The sequence below is a fragment of the Salmo trutta genome, chromosome 36 (assembly GCF_901001165.1).
Source record: "Salmo trutta chromosome 36, fSalTru1.1, whole genome shotgun sequence".
Taxonomy (NCBI): domain Eukaryota; kingdom Metazoa; phylum Chordata; class Actinopteri; order Salmoniformes; family Salmonidae; genus Salmo; species Salmo trutta.
Window position 1 is genome coordinate 391,046 of NC_042992.1, and position 27,349 is coordinate 418,394.

Below are 27,349 nucleotides of genomic sequence, written 5' to 3' on the forward strand. Positions count from 1 at the left end.
TTAGTGGAGCAGGCAGGGAGCTCTATAATAAGGACTAGCAGTGAGTTAGTGGAGCAGGCAGGGAGCTCTATAATAAGGACTAGCAGTGAGTTAGTGGAGCAGGCAGGGAGCTCTATAATAAGGGCTAGCAGTGAGTTAGTGGAGCAGGCAGGGTTCTCTATAATACGGGCAAGCAGTGAGTTAGTGGAGCAGGCAGGGTTCTCTATAATAAGGGATAGCAGTGAGTTAGTGGAGCAGGCTGGGAGCTCTATAATAAGGGCTAGCAGTGAGTTAGTGGAGCAGGCAGGGAGCTCTATAATAAGGACTAGCAGTGAGTTAGTGGAGCAGGCAGGGAGCTCTATAATAAGGGCTAGCAGTGAGTTAGTGGAGCAGGCAGGGAGCTCTATAATAAGGACTAGCAGTGAGTTAGTGGAGCAGGCAGGGTTCTCTATAATAAGGGCTAGCAGTGAGTTAGTGGAGCAGGCAGGGAGCTCTATAATAAGGACTAGCAGTGAGTTAGTGGAGCAGGCAGGGAGCTCTATAATAAGGACTAGCAGTGAGTTAGGGGAGCAGGCAGGGAGCTCTATAATAAGGGCTAGCAGTGAGTTAGGGGAGCAGGCAGGGAGCTCTATAGTAAGAGGTTGGCTGTGCTGATAGACAAGCCCGTGATCCGTGAGACCCATTTGACAGAAGTACCGAAAGTAACACAAATTCAAGCATCAAACCTTTTTTTTTCCATGTTCTAATATGGAAAAGATCAGGAAGTTTGGGTGTACCGTGCAACACTTGGCAACAGCTCTGTCAGTAGCTACCTGAGATACAGCTGGCATCAGAGATGGGAACGTCTAGATAGATGTACCCCCTGTTGTACAGACCTGAAGGAGAAGAACGAGGTGCACATATTACTATAGCAACATCAATACATTACCATGTATGAAAACAGAACTCAAACAGTATTAGGACTAAAGTAAGCACATAGATGTCATTAGAAGTACTTCTGTTATGGCAGAGCATTATATCTTCCCCAGTCTCCCACAGGCCCCCACCGGCCCCCAGTCCCCCATAGGTCCCCAGTCTCCCATCTTCCCCAGTCCCCCACCGGCCCCCAGTCCCCCACCGGCCCCCAGTCCCCCACCGGCCCCCAGTCTCCCACAGGCCCCCAGTCCCCCACAGGCCCCCAGTCCCCCACCGGCCCCCAGTCCCCCACCGGCCCCCAGTCCCCCACCGGCCCCCAGTCTCCCACAGGCCCCCAGTCCCCCACCGGCCCCCAGTCCCCCACCTCCCCCAGTCCCCCACCGGCCCCCTGTCTCCAATCCTGTCTGTTATTCTCTCATCATAGCCACAATGGACCATAATGACAGGAGAGGCATGTCATCAAACTAAACTGTTTTCCAATAACACCAAAGACACCCTGATGGCTAACGATTACCATCCACCCACAACACTGTCATTTACCAGCCTGGTGGGATGAACACACACGAACCAGAGAATAGATAACACTCACTCAGTACCACATTGTACTCCATTGATCCGGCCAGCTGGGGTCCTGAATCGATCATCTTATCAATCGCCTTCCTCTCTGCCACCGAGCAGATCTGAAATCAGACAGGACAGGGGGAGGACACAGACAGACGTTAGGGGGAGAGAACGAGAGGAGGGAGAGAGGAGAAGAGCAGGGAAACAGGCAGACATTAGGAGATAGGGAGAGAGGAGAAGAGCAGGGAAACAGGCAGACATTAGGAGGAGAGGAAGAGAGGAGGGAGAGAGGAGAAGAGCAGGGAAACAGGCAGACATATATTGTTTTATTGTTTTAAACCATTTAGGCTAGAGACCTCTGGTAATATATATTGTTTTAAACCATTTAGGCTACAGACCTCTGGTAATATATATTGTTTTAAACCATTTAGGCTACAGACCTCTGGTAATATATATTGTTTTAAACCATTTAGGCTAGAGACCTCTGGTAATATATATTGTTTTAAACCATTTAGGCTACAGACCTCTGGTAATATATATTGTTTTATACCGTTTAGGTTAGAGACCTCTGGTAATATATATTGTTTTATACCATTTAGGCTAGAGACCTCTGGTAATATATATTGTTTTAAACCATTTAGGCTAGAGACCTCTGGTAATATATACTGCTCAAAAAAATAAAGGGAACACTTAAACAACACAATGTAACTCCAAGTCAATCACACTTCTGTGAAATCAAACTGTCCACTTAGGAAGCAACACTGATTGACAATAAATTTCACATGCTGTTGTGCAAATGGAATAGACAACAGGTGGAAATTATAGGCAATTAGCAAGACACCCCCAATAAAGGAGTGGTTCTGCAGGTGGTGACCACAGACCACTTCTCAGTTCCTATGCTTCCTGGCTGATGTTTTGGTCACTTTTGAATGCTGGCGGTGCTTTCACTCTAGTAGTAGCATGAGACGGAGTCTACAACCCACACAAGTGGCTCAGGTAGTGCAGCTCATCCAGGATGGCACATCAATGCGAGCTGTGGCAAGAAGGTTTGCTGTGTCTGTCAGCGTAGTGTCCAGAGCATGGAGGCGCTACCAGGAGACAGGCCAGTACATCAGGAGACGTGGAGGAGGCCGTAGGAGGTCAACAACCCAGCAGCAGGACCGCTACCTCCGCCTTTGTGCAAGGAGGAGCAGGAGAAGCACTGCCAGAGCCCTGCAAAATGACCTCCAGCAGGCCACAAATGTGCATGTGTCTGCTCAAACGGTCAGAAACAGACTCCATGAGGGTGGTATGAGGGCCCGACGTCCACAGGTGGGGGTTGTGCTTACAGCCCAACACCGTGCAGGACGTTTGGCATTTGCCAGAGAACACCAAGATTGGCAAATTCGCCACTGGCGCCCTGTGCTCTTCACAGATGAAGCAGGTTCACACTGAGCACGTGACAGACGTGACAGAGTCTGAAGATGCCGTGGAGAACGTTCTGCTGCCTGCAACATCCTCCAGCATGACCGGTTTGGCGGTGGGTCAGTCATGGTGTGGGGTGGCATTTCTTTGGGGGGCCGCACAGCCCTCCATGTGCCCGCCAGAGGTAGCCTGACTGCCATTAGGTACCGAGATGAGATCCTCAGACCCCTTGTGAGACCATATGCTGGTGCGGTTGGCCCTGGGTTCCTCCTAATGCAAGACAATGCTAGACCTCATGTGGCTGGAGTGTGTCAGCAGTTCCTGCAAGAGGAAGGCATTGATGCTATGGACTGGCCCGCCCGTTCCCCAGACCTGAATCCAATTGAGCACATCTGGGACATCATGTCTCGCTCCATCCACCAACGCCACATTGCACCACAGACTGTCCAGGAGTTGGCGGATGCTTTAGTCCAGGTCTGGGAGGAGATCCCTCAGGAGACCATCCGCCACCTCATCAGGAGCATGCCCAGGCGTTGTAGGGAGGTCATACAGGCACGTGGAGGCCACACACACTACTGAGCCTCATTTTGACTTGTTTTAAGGACATTACATCAAAGTTGGATCAGCCTGTAGTGTGGTTTTCCACTTTAATTTTGAGTGTGACTCCAAATCCAGACCTCCATGGGTTGATAAATTGGATTTCCATTGATTATTTTTGTGTGATTTTGTTGTCAGCACATTCAACTATGTAAAGAAAAAAGTATTTAATAAGATTTCATTCATTCAGATCTAGGATGTTGTTTAAGTGTTCCCTTTATTTTTTTGAGCAGTGTATATTGTTTTAAACCATTTAGGCTAGAGACCTCTGGTAATATATATTGTTTTAAACCATTTAGGCTAGAGACCTCTGGTAATATATATTGTTTTAAACCATTTAGGCTACAGACCTCTGGTAATATATATTGTTTTAAACCATTTAGGCTACAGACCTCTGGTAATATATATTGTTTTAAACCATTTAGGCTAGAGATAAGACGTTTTCTTTGCTGCAAAGCTGCACGCATGCCTGTCGCGAAGCTGTGCTCCATTTTCCCTCTCTGACACTCAGAGGCTGCATGACAGTGACCTTGCAAAGTCTACTCAGACCGGTCTGTGCTTTTGGTAATATCAGGAAATGAAAAGATACAATATATCTCAACATCGCTCGCTTTGCAGGCTTCTCCAGTGTAACAAATGTACAAATCTAACAGAAGACTCACCAGGGTCTCTGCATCCCCGCTCACCATCACGGCTAGATTATATATTGTTTAAACTGACGGGTGACTAGACTCACCCTGACGTCATCCTCTACAAAGACTCACCCTGACGTCATCCTCTACAGAGACTCGCCCTGACGTCATCCTCTACAGAGACTCGCCCTGACGTCATCCTCTACAGAGACTCGCCCTGACGTCATCCTCTACAGAGACTCGCCCTGACGTCATCCTCTACAGAGACTCGCCCAGACGTCATCCTCTACAGACTCGCCCAGACGTCATCCTCTACAGAGACTCGCCCAGACGTCATCCTCTACAGAGACTCACCCTGACGTCATCCTCTACAGAGACTCACCCTGACGTCATCCTCTACAGAGACTCACCCTGACGTCATCCTCTACAGAGACTCACCCTGACGTCATCCTCTACAGAGACTCACCCTGACGTCATCCTCTACAGAGACTCACCCTGACGTCATCCTCTACAGAGACTCACCCTGACGTCATCCTCTACAGAGACTCACCCTGACGTCATCCTCTAGAGACTCACCCTGACGTCATCCTCTACAGAGACTCACCCTGACGTCATCCTCTACAGAGACTCACCCTGACGTCATCCTCTACAGAGACTCACCCTGACGTCATCCTCTACAGAGACTCACCCTGACGTCATCCTCTACAGAGACTCACCCTGATGTCATCCTCTGTGATGTATCCGGTCTGAGCCACCCACCAGGGCTCTACAGAGATCTCTACTGGCTTAGAGGGCAGCAGGTCTCGCGCTGTTTTCCTACGGAAGAATTTCTGACAGGAGACACAAGTCCGTACACGTTAAATCACTGTTACTATTCATTAGTCAGTAATTATATTAAAAAAATATGACCAAGGTAATAACGACATGCTTAATGAAGTTCAAGACTCTCTTACTTTGGAGGACCTGCACTGGTTCATCAAGTCTATATACTGGTTCCTCCCGATTCCCAGCAGTCTTAGACCTAGAACATAGACAGGAGATATTAAATCACTGGTTCCTCCTCTACCAAGGCTGAGTCCCAATGATGCCCTATTCCCTATATTGTGCACTACCTTAGACCAGAGCCCTATTCCCTATATAGAACACTACCTTAGACCAGAGCCCTATTCCCTATATAGTACACTACCTTAAACCAGATCTCTATTCCCTGTATAGTACACTAATATAGACCAGAGCCCTATATAGTGCACTACCTTAGACCAGAGCCCTATATAGTGCACTACCTTAGACCAGAGCCCTATTCCCTATATAGTACACTACCTTAGACCAGAGCCCTATTCCCTATATAGTGCACTACTATAGACCAGAGCCCTATTCCCTATATAGAACACTACCTTAGACCAGAGCCCTATTTCCTATATAGTACACTACCTTAGACCAGAGCCCTATTCCCTATATAGTGCACTACTATAGACCAAAGCCCTATTCCCTATATAGTACACTACCTTAGACCAGAGCCCTATTCCCTATATAGAACACTACCTTAGACCAGAGCCCTATATAGTACACTACCTTAGACCAGAGCCCTATATAGTGCACTACCTTAGACCAGAGCCCTATTCCCTATATAGTACACTACCTTAGACCAGAGCCCTATATAGTGCACTACCTTAGACCAGAGCCCTATTCCCTATATAGTACACTACCTTAGACCAGAGCCCTATTCCCTATATAGTACACTACCTTAGACCAGAGCCCTATTCCCTATATAGTGCACTACTATAGACCAGAGCCCTATTCCCTATATAGAACACTACCTTAGACCAGAGCCCTATTCCCTATATAGAACACTACCTTAGACCAGAGCCCTATTTCCAATATAGTACACTACCTTAGACCAGAGCCCTATTCCCTATATAGTGCACTACTATAGACCAAAGCCCTATTCCCTATATAGTACACTACCTTAGACCAGAGCCCTATTCCCTATATAGTATACTACCTTAGACCAGAGCCCTATAGTATACTACCTTAGACCAGAGCCCTATAGTATACTACCTTAGACCAGAGCCCTATAGTATACTACCTTAGACCAGAGCCCTATAGTATACTACCTTAGACCAGAGCCCTATTCCCTATATAGTATACTACCTTAGACCAGAGCCCTATTCCCTATATAGTGCACTACTATAGACCAGAGCCCTATTCCCTATATAGAACACTACCTTAGACCAGAGCCCTATTCCCTATATAGAACACTACCTTAGACCAGAGCCCTATTCCCTATATAGTACACTACCTTAGACCAGAGCACTATTCCCTATATAGAACACTACCTTAGACCAGAGCCCTATTCCCTATATAGTGCACTACCTTAGACCAGAGCCCTATTCCCTATATAGTGCACTACTATAGACCAGAGCCCTATTCCCTATATAGTGCACTACCTTAGACCAGAGCCCTATTCCCTATATAGAACACTACCTTAGACCAGAGCCCTATTCCCTATATAGAACACTACCTTAGACCAGAGCCCTATTCCCTATATAGTACACTACCTTAGACCAGAGCCCTATTCCCTATATAGTACACTACCTTAGACCAGAGCCCTATTCCCTATATAGAACACTACCTTAGACCAGAGCCCTATTCCCTATATAGAACACTACCTTAGACCAGAGCCCTATTCTCTATATAGAACACTACCTTAGACCAGAGCCCTATTCCCTATATAGTACACTACCTTAGACCAGAGCCCTATTCCCTATATAGTACACTACCTTAGACCAGAGCCCTATTCCCTATATAATACACTACCTTAGACCAGAGCCCTATTCCCTATATAGTGCACTCCGTTTGACCAGAGCCCTTTCCATAACGCCCCTCCTAGATCAGTAACATCTTACATTTAAAGTGTTCAAATTGATTTTCTGAAATGTCACCACCATCACCGATTGAAGCTATTTCTGATTGAGTCAGTGTGTGTGTGTGTGCCCTACTAAAGCCCTCCAGACCAATGCTCCCTCTAAGCTGAGCACGGGCAGATCACAGAGGAAATATCAGCCCCCGGAGAGAAGCATCAGATTGTTCTAGAGTTTTTCCTGTTAACACTATCAACGGTTCCCTTTACTGTGGCAATTGGCGATCGAATCAACGCACTATTAGCCATTTTCAATCCAACATACTGAAATAAAACGAACAATGCAAGAGTTTTTGCTGTAGGCAGAACGCTTCGAAGTAGCATTCTATTGCAGACTTAGTCCATACTTTACACAGACCTGTGCGACATAACCAATCAGAGCTGCAGTAGGCCTATATGCAAATAGACCATTGCCATATATAGATCGGTGGCATTGACTTTGAACTGGACTGTGTTTACAGCATGAGCGGTCGTGAGGAGATGAACTGGACTGTGTTTACAGCATGAGCGGTCGTGAGTAGATGCGCTTGTTTTGAGATCAAAGCAAGAGCTGCATGTAGCCACGTGTGCACATTTTGTTCATATCTTTTGCTAGTTAGTGAGTTATTAGCCCAGTTATAAATAATTTGTAGTCAGCAATGGGAGAGTGGTTGCTTCCTACATATCCTTTGCTAGTTCGTTTTAAAAATGTTGCCACTTATAAAGAACTTGGTCTTTACACACAGTACCAGTCAAAAGTTTGGACATACCTGCTCATTCAAAGGGTTTTCTTTATTTTTACTATTTTCAACATTGTAGAATAATAGTGAAGACATCACAACTATGAAATAACACATATTGAATCATGTAGTAACCAAAAAAAGTGTTCAATTAAAACATATTTTATATACTTGAGATTCTTCAAAGTAGCCACCCTTTGCCTTGATGACAGCATTGCACTCTCTTGGCAGTCTCTCAACCAGCTTCACCTGGAATGCTTTTCCAACAGTTTTGAAGGCGTTCCCACATACGCTGAGCACTTGTTGGCTGCTTTTCCTTCACTCTGCGGTCCAACTCATCCCAAACCATCTCAATTGGGTTGAGGTTGGGTGATTGTGGAGACCAGGTCATCTGATGCAGCACTCCATCACTCTCCTTCTTGGTCAAATAGCCCTTACACAGCCTAGAGGTGTGTTGGGTCATTGTCCTGTTGTAAAACAAATGATAGTCCCACTAAGCACAAACCAGATGGGATGGTGTATTGCTGCAGAATGCTGTGGTAGCCATGTAGGTTAAGTGTGCCTTGAATTCTAAATAAATCACAGACAGTGTCACCAGTAAAGCAACCCCACACCATCACACCTCTTCCTCCATGCTTCACGGTGGGAACCACACATCTGCATCTCAAAATGACACGGTGGTTGGAACCAAAAATCTCAAATTTCGACTCATCATACCAAAAAGGACAATTTCCAACGGCCTAATGTCCATTGCTCGTGTTTCTTGGCCCAAGCAAGTCTCTTCTTATTATTGGTGTCCTTTAGTAGTGGTTTCTTTGCAGCAATTCAACCATGAAGGCTTGATTCACACAGTCTCCTCTGAACAGCTGATGTTGAGATGTGTCTGTTACTTGAACTCTGTGAAGCATTTATTTGGGCTGCAATTTCTGAGGCGGGTAACTGTAATGAACTTATCCTCTGAAGTCATGGAGCCATCCTGCTTCTGGCCAGTCTGACAGCAGAAAGTCATGGAGCCATCCTGCTTCTGGCCAGTCTCTCAGCAGGAAGTCATGGAGCCATCCTGCTTCTAGCCAGTCTGACAGCAGGAAGTCATGGAGCCATCCTGCTTCTGGCCAGTCTCTCAGCAGGAAGTCATGGAGCCATCCTGCTTCTAGCCAGTCTCTCAGCAGAAAGTCATGGAGCCATCCTGCTTCTGGCCAGTCTGACAGCAGAAAGTCATGGAGCCATCCTGCTTTTGGCCAGTTTCTCAGCAGGAAGTCATGGAGCCATCCTACTTCTAGCCAGACTCTAAGCAGAAAGTCATGGAGCCATCCTGCTTCTAGCCAGTCTGACAGCAGAAAGTCAGGGAGCCATCCTGCTTCTGGCCAGTCTGACAACAGAAAGTCATGGAGCCATCCTGCTTCTGGCCAGTCTGACAGCAGAAAGTCATGGCGCTATCCTGCTTCTGGCCAGTCTCTCAGCAGAAAGTCATGGAGCCATCCTGCTTCTGGCCAGTCTCTCAGCAGAAAGTCATGGAGCCATCCTGCTTCTGGCCAGTCTCTCAGCAGAAAGTCATGGAGCCATCCTGCTTCTGGCCAGTCTGACAGCAGAAAGTCATGGAGCCATCCTGCTTCTAGCAGTCTGACAGCAGGAAGTCATGGAGCCATCCTGCTTCTGGCCAGTTTCTCAGCAGAAAGTTACGGAGACATCCTGCTTCTGGCCAGTCTGACAGCAGAAAGTCATGGAGCCATCCTGCTTCTGGCCAGTCTCTCAGCAGAAAGTCATGGAGCCATCCTGCTTCTGGCCAGTCTCTCAGCAGAAAGTTACGGAGCCATCCTGCTTCTGGCCAGTCTCTCAGCAGAAAGTTACGGAGCCATCCTGCTTCTGGCCAGTCTGACAACAGAAAGTCATGGAGCCATCCTGCTTCTAGCCAGTCTGACAGCAGAAAGTCATGGAGCCATCCTGCTTCTGGCCAGTCTGACAACAGAAAGTCATGGAGCCATCCTGCTTTTGGCCAGTTTCTCAGCAGAAAGTTACGGAGCCATCCTGCTTCTGGCCAGTCTCTCAGCAGAAAGTCATGGAGCCATCCTGCTACTGGCCAGTCTGACAGCAGAAAGTCATGGAGCCATCCTGCTTTTGGCCAGTTTCTCAGCAGAAAGTTACGGAGCCATCCTGCTTCTGGCCAGTCTAACAGCAGAAAGTCATGGAGCTATCCTGCTTCTGGCCAGTCTCTCAGCAGAAAGTCATGGAGCCATCCTGCTTCTGGCCAGTCTCTCAGCAGAAAGTCATGGAGCCATCCTGCTTCTGGCCAGTCTCTCAGCAGAAAGTCATGGAGCCATCCTGCTTCTGGCCAGTCTGACAGCAGAAAGTCATGGAGCCATCCTGCTTCTAGCAGTCTGACAGCAGGAAGTCATGGAGCCATCCTGCTTCTGGCCAGTTTCTCAGCAGAAAGTTACGGAGACATCCTGCTTCTGGCCAGTCTGACAGCAGAAAGTCATGGAGCCATCCTGCTTCTGGCCAGTCTCTCAGCAGAAAGTCATGGAGCCATCCTGCTTCTGGCCAGTCTCTCAGCAGAAAGTTACGGAGCCATCCTGCTTCTGGCCAGTCTCTCAGCAGAAAGTTACGGAGCCATCCTGCTTCTGGCCAGTCTGACAACAGAAAGTCATGGAGCCATCCTGCTTCTGGCCAGTCTGACAGCAGAAAGTCATGGAGCCATCCTGCTTCTGGCCAGTCTGACAACAGAAAGTCATGGAGCCATCCTGCTTTTGGCCAGTTTCTCAGCAGAAAGTTACGGAGCCATCCTGCTTCTGGCCAGTCTCTCAGCAGAAAGTCATGGAGCCATCCTGCTACTGGCCAGTCTGACAGCAGAAAGTCATGGAGCCATCCTGCTTTTGGCCAGTTTCTCAGCAGAAAGTTACGGAGCCATCCTGCTTCTGGCCAGTCTCTCAGCAGAAAGTCATGGAGCCATCCTGCTTCTGGCCAGTCTGACAGCAGGAAGTCATGGCTCCATCCTGCTTCTAGCCAGTCTGACAGCAGGAAGTCATGGAGCCATCCTGCTACTGGCCAGTCTGACAGCAGAAAGTCATGGAGCCATCCTGCTTCTAGCCAGTCTGACAGCAGGAAGTCATGGAGCCATCCTGCTACTGGCCAGTCTGACAGCAGAAAGTCATGGAGCCATCCTGCTTCTGGCCAGTCTGACAGCAGAAAGTCATGGAGCCATCCTGCTTCTGGCCAGTCTCTCAGCAGAAAGTCATGGAGCCATCCTGCTTCTGGCCAGTCTCTCAGGAGAAAGTCATGGAGTCATCCTGCTTCTGGCCAGTCTGACAGCAGAAAGTTACGGAGCCATCCTGCTTCTGGCCAGTCTGACAGCAGAAAGTCATGGAGCCATCCTGCTTCTGGCCAGTCTGACAGCAGAAAGTCATGGAGCCATCCTGCTTCTGGCCAGTCTGACAGCAGAAAGTCATGGAGCCATCCTGCTTCTGGCCAGTCTCTCAGCAGAAAGTCATCGACCAATGCCGCTTCATTCATTTAATTTGTTGTTTGTAATACAATGGGCTTTAGCAATAATTGTTTTATCAGTTACTGAGTTCCTCAAAATGAATTTGTTAATTCGTTAGAAGAAGAATAACAGTCAGAACAGTTCAATTCAAAATGAGGTCAAAGAGTTTCCCATTTATGAGTCAGCAGTGGCCCAATGCCTCAACCCTGGTGTTGCTAGCACAATGTTCTAACTCACTGATGTTCTGATCCCTGAGAGAGGGAGTACTACAGTACTACTAACAGACAGCAGTTTATCCCTGAGAGAGGGAGTACTACAGTACTACTACTAACAGTCAGCAGTTTATCCCTGAGAGAGGGAGTACTACAGTACTACTACTAACAGTCAGCAGCTTATCCCTGAGAGAGGGAGTACTACAGTAGTACTACTAACAGTCAGCAGTTTATCATCAACTAGCATGGGATGCTAATATGACTAGGATTATCATCAACTAGCATGGGATGCTAATATGACTAGGATTATCATCAACTAGCATGGAATGCTAATATGACTAGGATTATCATCAACTAGCATGGAATGCTAATATGACTAGGATTATCATCAACTAGCATGGGATGCTAATATGACTAGGATTATCATCAACTAGCATGGGATGCTAATATGACTAGGATTGTCATCAACTAGCATGGGATGCTAATATGACTAGGATTGTCATCAACTAGCATGGGATGCTAATATGACTAGGATTGTCATCAACTAGCATGGGATGCTAATATGACTAGGATTATCATCAACTAGCATGGGATGCTAATATGACTAGGATTATCATCAACTAGCATGGGATGCTAATATGACTAGGATTATCATCAACTAGCATGGGATGCTAATATGACTAGGATTATCATCAACTAGCATGGGATGCTAATATGACTAGGATTATCATCATTGCCTTTGGCTACTAGACTATGAAAGAAAGTTGATTTGAAAACCAATAGAACGTGAGAGAAATATGCTACTGGTTTCAATGGCATATGGAAGCCAAATTAATTTCCTCCACGTTTCTATGGTCTGATTTTAACTAGGCTACTTTGAAGCAAGGTAAGACATGCCTCATAATATGTAGTAAAACTTGTAGGTTTCAAACAACTAAAATAAATGTTTTCAAAATGCATTCTGCCTCCAGCTCATTGCAAAGTGAAGTGTGACAACACTCTGAAGCCTGCCTACGCAAATGGAAAGCTCGCTTCAATTACCAGTTGAGAAATAAAAATAGTAGCCCTTCTCAATCGTGGCCATCAAAACTGTTTTTAACACTCGATTGCATTTAGAATTATTACGTAATGGTTGGGTTTATAAAAGCACGTTTCACTCTAGCAGCAACTGACAAGCTGTTTGAGGAGCTATGTAGCAGCAGCACAAATTAGGCTCTGTATCTGTATGCTATGCGTGTGTGCTAAATAAGATGAAAAATGAAAATGCATGTGCCAATTTAATCCAACTAATTTATGCAAATTCACTTATAGACCGATAAGCATGACCGGTCAAAATGTATTTCCATCGACTGGTATTTCCATCAATTAATAGGCTAAAATTAATTATTTTGTAATTTTTATTTTTTTCTTCTCCCGGCCAAATGGCCGGCGGCAATTTTATTTATCGTTTTGTCATTATTGTTTTTTGGGCCAAAAGCCAGCTATTACCGGCTACCGGAAGTACTGACCCACATACCACAGAGCTCTAAGAGGAAGTACAGTAACAGTCTACTTACAGTCAGCAGCAGTGAAGTTGGGCAGTGAGTCGTAACTCTTCTCTACGTTCATGATGTCCTGGAGGTGGAGAGAGAGGGAGGAGAGGGAAGAGAAGAGGGAGGGAAGAGAAGAAAGAGGGAGGAGAGGGAAGAGAAGAGGGAGGGAGGAGAGGGAAGAGAAGAGGGAGGGAAGAGAAGAGGGAGGGAAGAGAAGAGGGAGGGAAGAGAGAGGGAAGAGAAGGAGGGAAGAGAAGAGAGAGGGAGGAGAGGGAAGAGAAGAGGGAGGGAAGAGAAGAGGGAGGGAAGAGAAGAGGGAGGGAAGAGAAGAGGGAGGGAAGAGAAGAGAGAGGGAAGAGAAGAGAGAGGGAAGAGAAGAGGGAAGAGAAGAGGGAGGGAAGAGAAGAGAGAGGGAGGAGAGGGAAGAGAAGAGGGAGGGAAGAGGGAGAAATTAAACCAGGAATAAGGGAGCAGCAAATTAAACTAATTTCTCTTCATACACCATTCCTTCCTTCCCTGGACCTTCATTATTCACTGTCTATGTTCCAAATGGCACCCTATTCCCAATGTAGTGCACTACTTTTGACCAGGACCCTATGGCACCCTATTCCCAATGTAGTGCACTACTTTTGACCAGGACCCTTTGGCACCCTATTCCCAATGTAGTGCACTACTTTGGACCAGGGCCCTATGGCACCCTATTCCCTATTTAGTGCAGTAATTAATTTATCATATTAAAAACACATCAAATGGATTATCAGTGACTCGTCCTTCAGTAATGTCATTTACATGTCTAGTATGAAGATGTCGCCTCAGAACGTGCAGTGAGATGTCGCCTCAGAACGTGCAGTGAGATGTCGCCTCAGAACGTGCAGTGAGATGTCGCCTCAGAACGTGCAGTGAGATGTCGCCTCAGAACGTGCAGTGAGATGTCGCCTCAGAACGTGCAGTGAGATGTCGCCTCAGAACGTGCAGTGAGATGTCGCCTCAGAACGTGCAGTGAGATGTCGCCTCAGAACGTGCAGTGAAATGTCGCCTCAGAACGTGCAGTCAGATGTCGCCTCAGAACGTGCAGTCAGATGTCGCCTCAGAACGCGCAGTGAAATGTCGCCTCAGAACGCGCAGTGAAATGTCGCCTCAGAATATAGAAAATAAAATTGGTTTTAAAGTTTTTCACCATTAACTATATCACAATCAGCTAAGCAACAGTTTGAGTTTCGGCACTAGATCTAGGCCTAGTTGTTCATTATATTTAATCTGTGCATTTTTTTTCATTGAAATTCAATGAAATTCTTCAAGGCAGTGTAGCCTAGTGGTTAGAGCGTTGGACTAGTAACCCAAAGGTTGCAAGTTCAAACTCCCGAGCTGACAAGGTAAAAATTTGTCGTTCTGCCCCTGAACAAGGCAGTTGACCCACTGTTCCTAGGCCGTCATTGAAAATAAGAATTTGTTCTTAACTGACTTGCCTAGTTAAATAAAGGTAAACATTCTTTTTTAAAGGCAATGAGAAAGAGTAGCATTATGTAGGATGTGCTGGATAACAGTTGGGGTCCACCCCACACTGACTGGGGCAATCTCCCATCGTACTGTGAAGTGTAAGAACTTAACGTTCAGAGTAAAAACTCGCCGGACACTATGAAAGGTTCAACCAAGTTTATTCTGCCCAGAGGATCAATACAGCTGCATTAGAGAAAAACATTTTTCACACAAGCACTGATATTTAACCCTTCCTTCTAGGCTGAGCCTCCTCCTACACATCTGTATAAAACATTGTGTTTTTACTGTTAGGCTGGACACTAAGTGATACGGGCCATAAACTTTACATTTCTTCCTTAACCTGACCTCGACCCCCCCTCCCGTGTGGCTCAGTTGGTAGAGCATGGTGTGTGCAACGCCAGGGTTGTGGGTTCGATTCCCACGGGGGACCAGTACGGGAAAATGTTTTATGAAATGTATGCATTCACTACTGTAAGTCGCTCTGGATAAGAGCGTCTGCTAAATGACTAAAATGTAAAATGTAATCCATGGCTCTCTCCCCTTATCTGTCACGTGATCGCTTTCTCAACACTCAGTACATTCCAAGATGAATTGCCCCCACCTTCCTCCTGTAGATAGCCGAGGGACTATTAACACCAGAGGTTACGGCACCTCTCAGTTCTCTATTGAAACTAATCATTAATAAGGATTTCAAATTCATCAATCCAAAACCTATCAGAAGGGAATAGGAGCCATCGGGATGCAGCATGGTTCTTTAATACTGACGCTATTGGACTGTTGCACATATTAGGGCAACTCAAGGGGTCTAAAAGTCTACCACAGTTATGTTTGAGGCAAGGTACAGAGTGTGAAACTCCAGGAATAACACAGGAACGAATAACGGCGCCTTCTCAGCAGAACAGGAACGCTGCAAGCCAGCAATTCACCTGCTGGGGTCTGTTAACCCTCTGGAGTCTAAGCCGGGGGAAATGGGGGTCTCTACTAAGCTGACATATGGAATTGTTTTAATATGGTCATACCAAGGATCATTTATCTCTTTGATTTTGAATTATAAGACCGGTTAATGGTATCAAAAAAAATATACTTCAAAAAGTATTTTATGAAACATTGAATTTGGCATTACTGCTATTAGTCCATAGAAACACATTGAATAACAGATAGTCCTTACTGCTATTAGCCCATAGAAACACATTGAATAACAGATAGTCCTTACTGCTATTAGCCCATAGAAACACATTGAATAACAGATTACTGCTATTAGCCCATAGAAACACATTGAATAACAGATTCACTACATGGAACAACAGATATTTAAAAAAATCTTAAGGAAGTTTGTTCTGAAGTGTCTGGAAAAGTTGTATTTGATCCCTTGTTTTAGGCACTAAACTTTCTCCATATATACTTCCATAAATTGGTTTAACTGGTATGGGGGACATTCAGATGAGTCTTGTGAGGCATGTGGGCATCCTAGATCAAAACAAGAGTCTCATCTTTCCACCGAGTGGCCAAACTGTTCGGACACTCCGTGAGAAGACCGATTTAGCTCTGCCACCTTAACCGCGGAAATTCTAGCAGGAAGGGTTACGGTAGAAAATATGACGTAGAACAGATATGATCCTCTATCCTCAATAATAGGGAGTCATTTTGAGCTCTATAAATTACATTTCTATCTGCACGGCTCTGTACCGTTTTCCCAACTGAATACACCCCTTGTGGTCAATTGGTTTTACAGCGTAGAAATACAAAACATAGAAATACAATGAATAGAACGGGTTTGGAACCTCTATTCCTGGCAATATGACTGGTGAACTCATGAGAACACTAGCAATCACTTCCTGGTATTGTAATGAAATCATTTCCATGGTAATGTAGAATGTTAATTCAAAATAATGTTAACTGATATGACTCATGCAATGGAATATATTTTTTGTAATGGCAGTTCAATTGATTCAACAAATCACAGCACAGATTGATGGGTACACTTCCTGCTTTTACTTCCCGCTTTGCTCCTATGGGTCTCCCCATAATGTCATCATTGGCTTGAATGAGGACACCCCCATTCTACTCATTCTAGTGTAAAGACTGGTATCAGTATGACCTAAATGCACAGTAGGACAGCTCTTGAATGGATTGATTTGGGACTACGGTTCTGTCCTAAACGGTACCCTATTCAATTATAGTTCACTACTACTAACCCTATGGACGTACATGGACCTTATAGACCAGAGCCCTATGGACCTATAGACCAGAGCTCTATGGACCTTATAGACCAGAGCTCTATGGACCTTATAGACCAGAGCTCTATGGACCTTATAGACCAGAGCTCTATGGACCTTATAGACCAGAGCTCTATGGACCTTATAGACCAGAGCCCTATGGACCTTATAGACCAGAGCCCTATGGACCTTATAGACCAGAGCCCTATGGACCTATAGACCAGAGCCCTATGGACCTATAGACCAGAGCCCTATGGACCTTATAGACCAGAGCCCTATGGACCTTATAGACCAGAGCCCTATGGACCTTATAGACCAGAGCTCTATGGACCTTATAGACCAGAGCCCTATGGACCTAATAGACCAGAGCCCTATGGACCTAATAGACCAGAGCCCTATGGACCTATAGACCAGAGCCCTATGGACCTTATAGACCAGAGCCCTATGGACCTTATAGACCAGAGCCCTATGGACCTTATAGACCAGAGCCCTATGGACCTTATAGACCAGAGCCCTATGGACCTTATAGACCAGAGCCCTATGGACCTTATAGACCAGAGCCCTATGGACCTTATAGACCAGAGCCCTATGGACCTTATAGACCAGAGCCCTATGGACCTTATAGACCAGAGCCCTATGGACCTTATAGACCAGAGCCCTATGGACCTATAGACCAGAGCCCTATGGACCTTATAGACCAGAGCCCTATGGACCTTATAGACCAGAGCCCTATGGACCTATAGACCAGAGCCCTATGGACCTTATAGACCAGAGCCCTATGGACCTTATAGACCAGAGCTCTATGGACCTTATAGACCAGAGCCCTATGGACCTTATAGACCAGAGCCCTATGGACCTTATAGACCAGAGCCCTATGGACCTTATAGACCAGAGCCCTATGGACCTTATAGACCAGAGCCCTATGGACCTTATAGACCAGAGCCCTATGGACCTATAGACCAGAGCCCTATGGACCTATAGACCAGAGCCCTATGGACCTTATAGACCAGAGCCCTATGGACCTTATAGACCAGAGCCCTATGGACGTACATGGAATAGGGTGTCATTTGGGGCGCAGCCTACTACAGTAGATATGTTATATACACTGACTATACCAGACATTAACAACACCTTTCTAACATTGAGTTGAACCCCCTTCTGACCTCAAAACAGCCTCAAATCGTCGGGGCATGGACTCTACAGGGACACTGGCTCATGTTGACTCCAATGCTTCCCACAGTTGTGTCAAGTTGACTGGATGTCCTTTGGGTGTTGAAACAATCCTGATACACACACAGGAAACTGTTGAGCAGTGTTGCAGTTCTTGACACAAACCGGTGCCCCTGGGCACCTACTACCATTCCCCGTTCAAAGACACTTCAATATTTTTTTCTTGCCCATTCACCCTCTGAATGGCACACACAAACACAATCCATGTCTCAATTGTCTCAAGGCTTAAAAATCCTTCTTGAACCTGTCTCCTCCCTTTCATCTACACTGATTGAAGTGGATTTAACAAGTGGACATCAATAAGGCATCATAGCTTTCACCTGGATTCACCTGGTCAGTCTACGTCATGAAAAGAGCAGGTGTGCTTAATGTTTTGTAAACTCAGTATATAGTAGTACTGTACCTCCATGATACTGATATAGTAGGAGAAGGGGTGACTACAGTTGATATATTATATATAGTAATAGTATATAGTAGTACTGTACCTCCATGATACTGATATAGTAGAAGGGGTGACTACAGTTGATATATTATATATAGTAATAGTATTACTGTACCTCAATGATACTGATATAGTAGGAGAAGGGGTGACTACAGTAGATATATTATATATAGTAATAGTATATAGCATTACTGTACCTCCATGATACTGATATAGTAGGAGAAGGGGTGACTACAGTATATATATTATATATAGTATATAGTATTACTGTACCTCCATGATACTGATATAGTAGAAGGGGTGACTACAGTAGATATATTATATATAGTAATAGTATATAGTATTTCTGTACCTCCATGATACTGATATAGTAGGAGAAGGGGTGACTACAGTTGATATATTATATATAGTAATAGTATATAGTATTACTGTACCTCCATGATACTGATATAGTAGAAGGGGTGACTACAGTGGATATATTATATATAGTAATAGTATATAGTATTACTGTACCTCCATGATACTGATATAGTAGGAGAAGGGGTGACTACAGTTGATATATTATATATAGTAAAAGTATTACTGTACCTCCATGATACTGATATAGTAGGAGAAGGGGTGACTACAGTAGATATATTATACATAGTAATAGTATATAGTATTACTGTACCTCCATGATACTGATATAGTAGGAGAAGGGGTGACTACAGTGGATATATTATATATAGTAATAGTATATAGTATTACTGTACCTCCATGATACTGATATAGTAGAAGGGGTGACTACAGTGGATATATTATATATAGTAATAGTATATAATATTACTGTACCTCCATGATACTGATATAGTAGGAGAAGGGGGTGATGCGGAGGCCTTTGACCATGATGTCTGACAGGTGGTAGGGGTAGAGCATCAGGTGATCTCGGCTGTACTTCAGCAGCTCCTCATAGTACTTCCTCTCATCCTTCCTCACGTGTCTCACTGGACAGACAGGGGGGAGAGGACAGAGACACTCAGATCAGATAGGGACAGGGGGGAGAGGACAGAGACACTCAGATCAGATAGGGACAGGGGGAGAGGACAGAGACACTCAGATCAGATAGGGACAGGGGGGAGAGGACAGAGACACTCAGATCAGATAGGGGGGAGAGGACAGAGACTGATCAGATCAGATAGGGACAGGGGGGAGAGAATAGAGACACTCAGATCAGATAGGGACAGGGGGAGAGAATAGAGACAGATCAGATCAGATAGGGGGGAGAGGACAGACACTGATCAGACAGGGGGAAGAGGACAGACACACTCAGATCAGATAGGGACAGGGGGGAGAGAATAGAGACAGATCAGATCAGATAGGGGGGAGAGGACAGACACTGATCAGACAGGGGGAAGAGGACAGACACACTCAGATCAGACAGGGACGGAAAAGGACAGACACTGTGATCAGATAGGGAAAGAAAGCTGTGATTTAGAAATAACAGCGACTACGCAGGACACCAAACAGAGGATGTATTTATTAAGCATCTCAGAGTAAGAGTGTTGACCTTATTCAGCTGATATTAAAATCACCACTCTGACTCTCAGTGGGTACATCCCACTGTCAGCCTATCAGAACTGTCCCTTCTCATTTAAAAGTACAAGACAATGGAGTTTTATGTTTTTAAGAACAAGGCTCATTAAGCTCTCCAGTTTCATGTTTGGATCCAAAGTAATGAGGTATGTTCTACTGTAAGTAGAGGAATCCTGGGTCTGTGGTTCATTAGGCCTACTGACAACTTTTTAAAAAACAGCAGGTGCTTTCAGATACATAGGGTCCCATAATAAATGTGCTGTAAGTACTGAGCAATAAAATGATTTATGATTGGTTATAATTGGCCTTCAGAAAGTATTCACACATTGACTTTTTCCACAATGGTCATAAAATGTTATTTGATTGAAACCATACGAAGGTTTTTCATATATAATATAATGACAAGTTTACACTTCCTCTATGGCAAAGATATTTCTATGGGTCTTCCCTTTCATCTGTGTTAGTTAGCTAGTTACTGGCTAGCTAGGCCTTCATCTGTGTTAGTTAGCTAGTTACTGGCTAGCTAGGTCTTCATCTGTCTGGTGTTAGCTAGTTACTGGCTAGCTAGGTCTTCATCTGTCTGGTGTTAGCTAGTTACTGGCTAGCTGGGTTTTCATCTGTGTTAGTTAGCTAGTTACTGGCTAGCTAGGTCTTCATCTGTGTTAGTTAGCTAGTTACTGGCTAGCTAGGTCTTCATCTGTGTTAGTTAGCTAGTTACTGGCTAGCTAGGTCTTCATCTGTGTTAGTTAGCTAGTTACTGGCTAGCTAGGTCTTCATCTGTCTGGTGTTAGCTAGTTACTGGCTAGCTAGGCCTTCATCTGTGTTAGTTAGCTAGTTACTGGCTAGCTAGGTCTTCATCTGTGTTAGTTAGCTAGTTACTGGCTAGCTAGGTCTTCATCTGTCTTGTGTTAGCTAGTTACTGGTGAGCTAGGTCTTCATCTGTCTGGTGTTAGCTTGTTACTGGCTAGCTAGGTCTTCATCTGTCTGGTGTTAGCTAGTTACTGGCTAGCTAGGTCCTCATCTGTCTGGTGTTTGCTAGTTACTGGCTAGCTGGGTCTTCATCTGTGTTAGTTAGCTAGTTACTGGCTAGCTAGGTCTTTATCTGTGTCTGGTGTTAGCTAGTTACTGGCTAGCTAGGTCTTCATCTGTGTTAGTTAGCTAGTTACTGGCTAGCTAGGTCTTCATCTGTCTGGTGTTAGCTAGTTACTGGCTAGCTAGGTCTTCATCTGTCTGGTGTTAGCTAGTTACTGGCTAGCTAGGTCTTCATCTGTCTGGTGTTGGCTAGTTACTGGCTAGCTAGGTCTTCATCTGTCTGGTGTTAGCTAGTTACTGGCTAGCTAGGTCTTCATCTGTCTGGTGTTAGCTAGTTACTGGCTAGCTAGGTCTTCATCTGTGCCTGGTGTTAGCTAGTTACTGGCTAGCTAGGTCTTCATCTGTGCCTGGTGTTAGCTAGTTACTGGCTAGCTAGGTCTTCATCTGTCTGGTGTTAGCTAGTTACTGGCTAGCTAGGTCTTCATCTGTCTGGTGTTAGCTAGTTACTGGCTAGCTAGGTCTTCATCTGTCTGGTGTTAGCTAGTTACTGGCTAGCTAGGTCTTCATCTGTCTGGTGTTAGCTAGTTACTGGCTAGCTAGGTCTTCATCCATCTGGTGTTAGCTAGTGACTGGCTAGCTAGGTCTTTATGTCTGGTGTTAGCTAGTTATTGGCTAGCTAGGTCTTCATCTGTCTGGTGTTAGCTAGTTACTGGCTAGCTAGGTCTTCATCTGTCTGGTGTTAGCTAGTTACTGGCTAGCTAGGTCTTCATCTGTTTCTGGTGTTAGCTAGTTACTGGCTAGCTAGTTACTGGCTAGCTAGGTCTTCATCTGTCTGGTGTTAGCTAGTTACTGGCTAGCTAGGTCTTCATCTGTCTGGTGTTAGCTAGTTACTGGTTAGCTAGGTCTTCATCTGTCTGGTGTTAGCTAGTTACTGGCTAGCTAGGTCTTTATCTGTGTTAGCTAGTTACTGGCTAGCTAGGTCTATATCTGTCTGGTGTTAGCTAGTTACTGGCTAGCTAGGTCTTCATCTGTGTCTGGTGTTAGCTAGTTACTGGCTAGCTAGGTCTTCATCTGTCTGGTGTTAGCTAGTTACTGGCTAGCTAGGTCTTCATCTGTCTGGTGCTAGCTACACGTACGCTACGGTCACAAGACGCAGGCCTCCTTACTTACTGTCTGTAGAATTTATAACCAAACAGCTGGAGGCAGGGCTTTCTCCTATAGAGATCCATTTTAATGGAATGGTCTGCCTATCCATGTGAGAAACGCAGACTCTGTCTCGACTTTTAAGTCGTTATTGAAGACTCATCTCTTCAGTAGGTCCTATGATTGAGTGTAGTCTGGCCCAGGAGTATGAAGGTGAAAGTAAAGGCTCTGGAGCAACGAACCGCCCTTGCAGTCTGCCTGGCCGGCTCCCCTCTCTCCACTGGGATTCTCTGCCTCTAACCCTATTACAGGGGCTGAGTCACTGGCTTACTGGTGCTCTTCCATGCCGTCCCTAGGAGGGGTGCGTCACTTGAGTGGGTTGAGTCACTGATGTGGTCTTCCTGTCTGGGTTGGTGCCCCCCCTTGGGTTGTGCCGTGGCGGAGATCTTTGTGAGCTATACTCGGCCTTGTCTCAGGATGGTAAGTTGATGGTTGAAGATATCCCTCTAGTGGTGTGGGAGCTGTGCTTTGGCAAAGTGGATGGGGTTATATCCTGCCTGTTTAACCCTGTCCGGGGGTATCATCGGATGGGGCCACAGTGTCTTCTGATCCCTCCTGTCTCAGCCTCCAGTATTTATGCTGCAGTAGTTTATGTGTCGGGGGGGCTAGGGTCAGTCTGTTACATCTGGAGTATTTCTCCTGTCTTATCCAGTGTCCTGTGTGAATTTAAATATGCTCTCTCTAATTCTCTCAGAAGAAGACTGGCCATCCCGCATAGCCTGGTTCCTCTCCAGGTTTCTTCCTAGTTTCTGGCCTATTTAGGGAGTTTTTCCTAGCCACCGTGCTTCTACATCTGCATTGCTTGCTGTTTGGGGTTTTAGGCTGGGTTTCTGTACAGCACTTTGTAACATCAGCTGATGTAAAAAGATAAATACATTTGATTGATTGATTGATTGGCCACAATAGTGGACTTTGCGGTTAACCTTCAAAATAAAAGGATATCATAATTCTACTATTTGTATTCATTTGCATCACTGTCAATGACATACTTTTATTTTGAAGGCAAAACGCTAATTCTACTATTGTGCCTAATCCTTATTGTGGCTAGCTTCACAACACATAACCCGGTCCGGTCGAGCCTCACTGGCTGCTTTTAACGTTAGCTTTGGGCAACAGGGTTAAGTAGCTGGCTAGCTATTTATTTTCATGAACTGAAGTTCAATTTCAATAGGTGAACAACAATTCTTACAAGGATTCCTAAAACAAGGATTCCTAAATTATTGCTAAGAATAATGAAAATGACTGCAGTTTCTACTGGTCATTGTTTTCAGGCTGGTTGTATTGGAGTTAGCTAAGTACCAAGCTAAAGCTAGTTACCCCAGAAGTTGCGGTCAAACAAATTATGCTTTATTACCAACGCGGTATTGTAAACATAATTCATGGCCGGTGTTTGCAGACTTTTTTGTACAGCTTGACAGTGCTACTGTATCTTCTTTGACACGCAATGACCCAAATGGCGTTCCATAGTATGCATGTCGTGAAGCTAATAGCAGTGACGCTATTACTGCGTTACTCCAGTAGGGCAACATCAGAAAAATAGCGCACTTGGTAGTGTTAACCGGTGCTCGACCAGTCGGCAAAAGCCAACATCACCCACAGAGAACGGTTATTGTCAAGGGCAATGAATTCCATTATCTTGGCTTAAATGGATTTTGCCTTTGAGTTGTCTCGCTGAAATTTTCTTACTCATTCAAATGACTGCTCAACTTATTGACTGCTCGATCCACACAGCAGACATTGTGGGCTAGGTTAGGAATGCTGTGTTGCGCAACATTTTACGTGGCGTCATTATGTCATGTACCTACGTTATATAGGTATGCACGTCAGCTTTGACATCGGTTTTGCACATCAGGCGTTAAACTAGACACCGGCCGATACCGATGTTGGCATTTTTAGCTAATATCGGCCGATTCAGAAATGTTCACCGATATATCGTGCATCCCTAGTATTTTGTGTAGATCGATTACAAAAAAATTAAATGAAAGCCATTTTAATCCCACTTTGTAACACAACAAAATCTGGAAAAAGTCAAGGGGTGTGAAAACGTTCTGTGCTTGCCCTGAAATGAGGGGTGGATATTGTAGTCTACAATATAGTTATTCTGACAAGCCTGAGACTCCCACGCTGCCCTCTCCCACGCTGACCCCTACCACGCTGACCCCTCCCACGCTGACTCCTCCCACGCTGACCCCTCCCACGCTGACCCCTCCCACGCTGACTCCTCCCACGCTGACCCCTCCCACGCTGATCCCTCCCACGCTGACTCCTCCCACGCTGAACCCTCCCACGCTGAACCCTCCCACGCTGACTCCTCCCACGCTGACTCCTCCCACGCTGACCCCTCCCACGCTGACCCCTCCCACGCTGACCCCTCCCACGCTGACTCCTCCCACGCTGACCCCTCCCACGCTGATCCCTCCCACGCTGACTCCTCCCACGCTGAACCCTCCCACGCTGACTCCTCCCACGCTGACTCCTCCCACGCTGACTCCTCCCACGCTGACCCCTCCCACGCTGACCCCTCCCACGCTGACCCCTCCCACGCTGACTCCTCCCACGCTGACTCCTCCCACGCTGACTCCTCCCACGCTGACTCACCTAGGTTATTGCGGAACCTCAGCTGGTTGCGGATACTGTACAGCTGCACGTGTTTCTCATATTCACGCTGCGAGTTCCCAACACTCTGTAAATGAAAACAGGACATTTAGATGCATTAATATACAAATAAAAATCACATTTTATTTGTCACATGCCCCGAATACAACAAGTGTAGACCATACCGTAAAATGCTTACTTAGGAGTCCATTCCCAACAATGCAGTTAAAAAGACAATTAACAAATAGATAAAAAGATAATAGTAACACTGTATACAGGCTATATACACGGAGTACCGGTACCGAGTCAGTGTTCTAGGGTACGAGGTCATTGGGGTGATTGATTGGGGTAATTTGCATATGTAGGTTTGGTTAGGTGATTGATTGATTGAATTACTATGTACATGTCGGTAGGGGGTGAAAAGCAGACCGTCCAGGTAGCCGTTTAATTAACTGTTCAGTAGTCTCATGGCTTGGGGGTAGAAGCTGTTTAGAAGCCTCTTGGACCTAGACTTGGTGCTCCGGTACCGCTTGCCTTGTGGTAGCAGGGAGAACAGTCTATGACTAGGGTGGCTGGAGTCTTTGACTATATTTAGGACCTTCCTCTGACACCGCCTGGTATAGAGGCCCTGGATGGCAGGGAGCTCTGCCCAGTACATCAGTGATGTACTGGGCCATAAGCACTACCCTCTGTACAGTAACATACACAGTAACTCAGTAAGTATTAAAGCCTACAGAAAGGTCATGTAGAGGTGATTGAATACTGCATTATAGAGCTTGCATATTAAACACAATGCATTCAATCTCATTCATACCACTGCTCTAAAAAACAAGATGTCTCTGACATCTTGGCATAGTAGCTCAACGCTTATGATGAGGTGGGATTTATTAACGATATGTAGTAGTTATGAATAGATCATTCCCTGTATTATAACAATTTCTTTTCTGATCAAAAAAACATTTCGAGTAACCCTAGTTGCTTGACATGGTAGATAATAGATAACACAATACAGCTCATTTTCATTCGACCGCCAGCTCATAGCTGTTTAGCTACAATGATGACATTACGCCACCTGTCAAAACTCAAGTGATTAAGAATGAGCTGCTACACCAAGCTAGGCAGCCAGCTAGTTAGGTAATGGAGCGGTGCTCTGATGATGCTTTCAGGTGCTACACCAAGCTAGGCAGCCAGCTAGTTAGGTAATGGAGCGGTGCTCTGATGATGCTTTCAGGTGCTACACCAAGCTAGGCAGCCAGCTAGTTAGGTAATGGAGCGGTGCTCTGATGATGCTTTCAGGTGCTACACCAAGCTAGGCAGCCAGATAGTTAGGTAATGGAGTGGTGCTCTGATGATGCTTTCAGGTGCTACACCAAGCTAGGCAGCCAGCTAGTTAGGTAATGGAGATGATGCTTTCAGGTGCTACACCAAGCTAGGCAGCCAGCTAGTTAGGTAATGGAGATGATGCTTTCAGGTGCTACACCAAGCTAGGCAGCCAGCTAGTTAGGTAATGGAGTGGTGCTCTGATGATGCTTTCAGGTGAATGACAAAACCACTGTCGTTGCAGTAATGAACGGACGGGAGAAAAGTTAACTGACAAGATGTAAGCTAGCTAGCTAGCTGTGGAATAGCTTTTTAGCTAGCTAGATCAGGGGTTCCCAAACGTTTAGTTAGCTAGCTGTGGAATAGCTTTTTAGCTAGCTAGATCAGGGGTTCCCAAACGTTTAGTTGTTGTTGTTTTTTTGCCTTAACACTACACAGCTGATACAAATAACCAAAGCTTGATGATGAGTTGGGTTATTTGAATCAGCTGTGTGGTGCTAGGGGAGAAAACCAAAAGGTCTGGGAAACGCTGAGCTAGATCGCATACCTGTTTGACATTTGCTGGTAGCTTGTTCCACGGATAATTCTGCCTGATGTGGAATTCCACGTCCGTGTTCATTGCTAGCTAGTTTGAATCGGGATCCACGAAACCAACAGCAGCGGGTTTTTTTGGCAAGTCCAAGATGACTATACCTGCCGAAACATATATATATTCAAAAAATATAAATGTATACAGTAACTTGATAATCCGAATGTTTCCGAGCTGAATAGAGCAAATTTTTCCTTTTCAATAAATGTCCACTTCCTTGTTGTATTTCGGAACGATCGTTCGTCACTTCCGTCCGAGGCGGAACCAGCTGAAACATGGCGGCTGATGTGAACACTGACAGAATGATTACTGCATCAAACTCACTACCGTTTCTTGTTAAAGACGTAAGAAAATCACACGGTTGGCTCCATTCCAGCAATGTATACTCGACGTTGTAAAATACATGTCTTGTATTATTTCTTACATAGAGCATAGTGGTCATATAAACTGTCTAGCAAGTGGCTACAACTGTCAAACTATCACATTTCTCCACATGAAACTGGTCTGACAAGGTCTAATTGAGAAATGTTTTATTTTTATAAAAACGTATTAGATATAAATAAAGCATTTACATCTTATTGGGGCAAACTCAAAAAATGTGTTTTAGATGCATGCCAGCAAAGCCACTACACAACATTAAACAATATATGAATTGCACTTTAACGGTGACAAACGGTGCCCACAAAACTGTTAGGACCTCTACA

General features: G+C 45.3%; 1 protein-coding gene across 3 annotated transcripts in view; it reads right to left on the bottom strand.

Annotated features, from left to right (window-relative positions):
• The window catches only part of fam91a1 (family with sequence similarity 91 member A1), an 83,425-nt gene extending 56,511 nt beyond the window's left edge, over positions 1-26,914 (bottom strand). The window contains exons 1-8 of one of the 3 annotated variants that reach the window (XM_029736094.1): positions 26,604-26,907; positions 24,740-24,824; positions 19,166-19,317; positions 12,974-13,031; positions 5,042-5,109; positions 4,805-4,918; positions 1,484-1,574; positions 792-854 (exon numbers count right to left, since the gene is read on the bottom strand). In XM_029736094.1, the coding sequence (XP_029591954.1) occupies positions 792-854; positions 1,484-1,574; positions 4,805-4,918; positions 5,042-5,109; positions 12,974-13,031; positions 19,166-19,317; positions 24,740-24,824; positions 26,604-26,675 (703 nt within the window). In that variant the 5' untranslated portion in view covers positions 26,676-26,907. Of the gene's footprint in view, positions 1-791; positions 855-1,483; positions 1,575-4,804; positions 4,919-5,041; positions 5,110-12,973; positions 13,032-18,295; positions 18,321-19,165; positions 19,318-24,739; positions 24,825-26,603 lie in introns of those variants that run through there. The other 2 variants (XM_029736096.1, XM_029736095.1) reach the window with 2 other exon arrangements.
• Between the last annotated feature and the right edge of the window lie 435 nt (positions 26,915-27,349).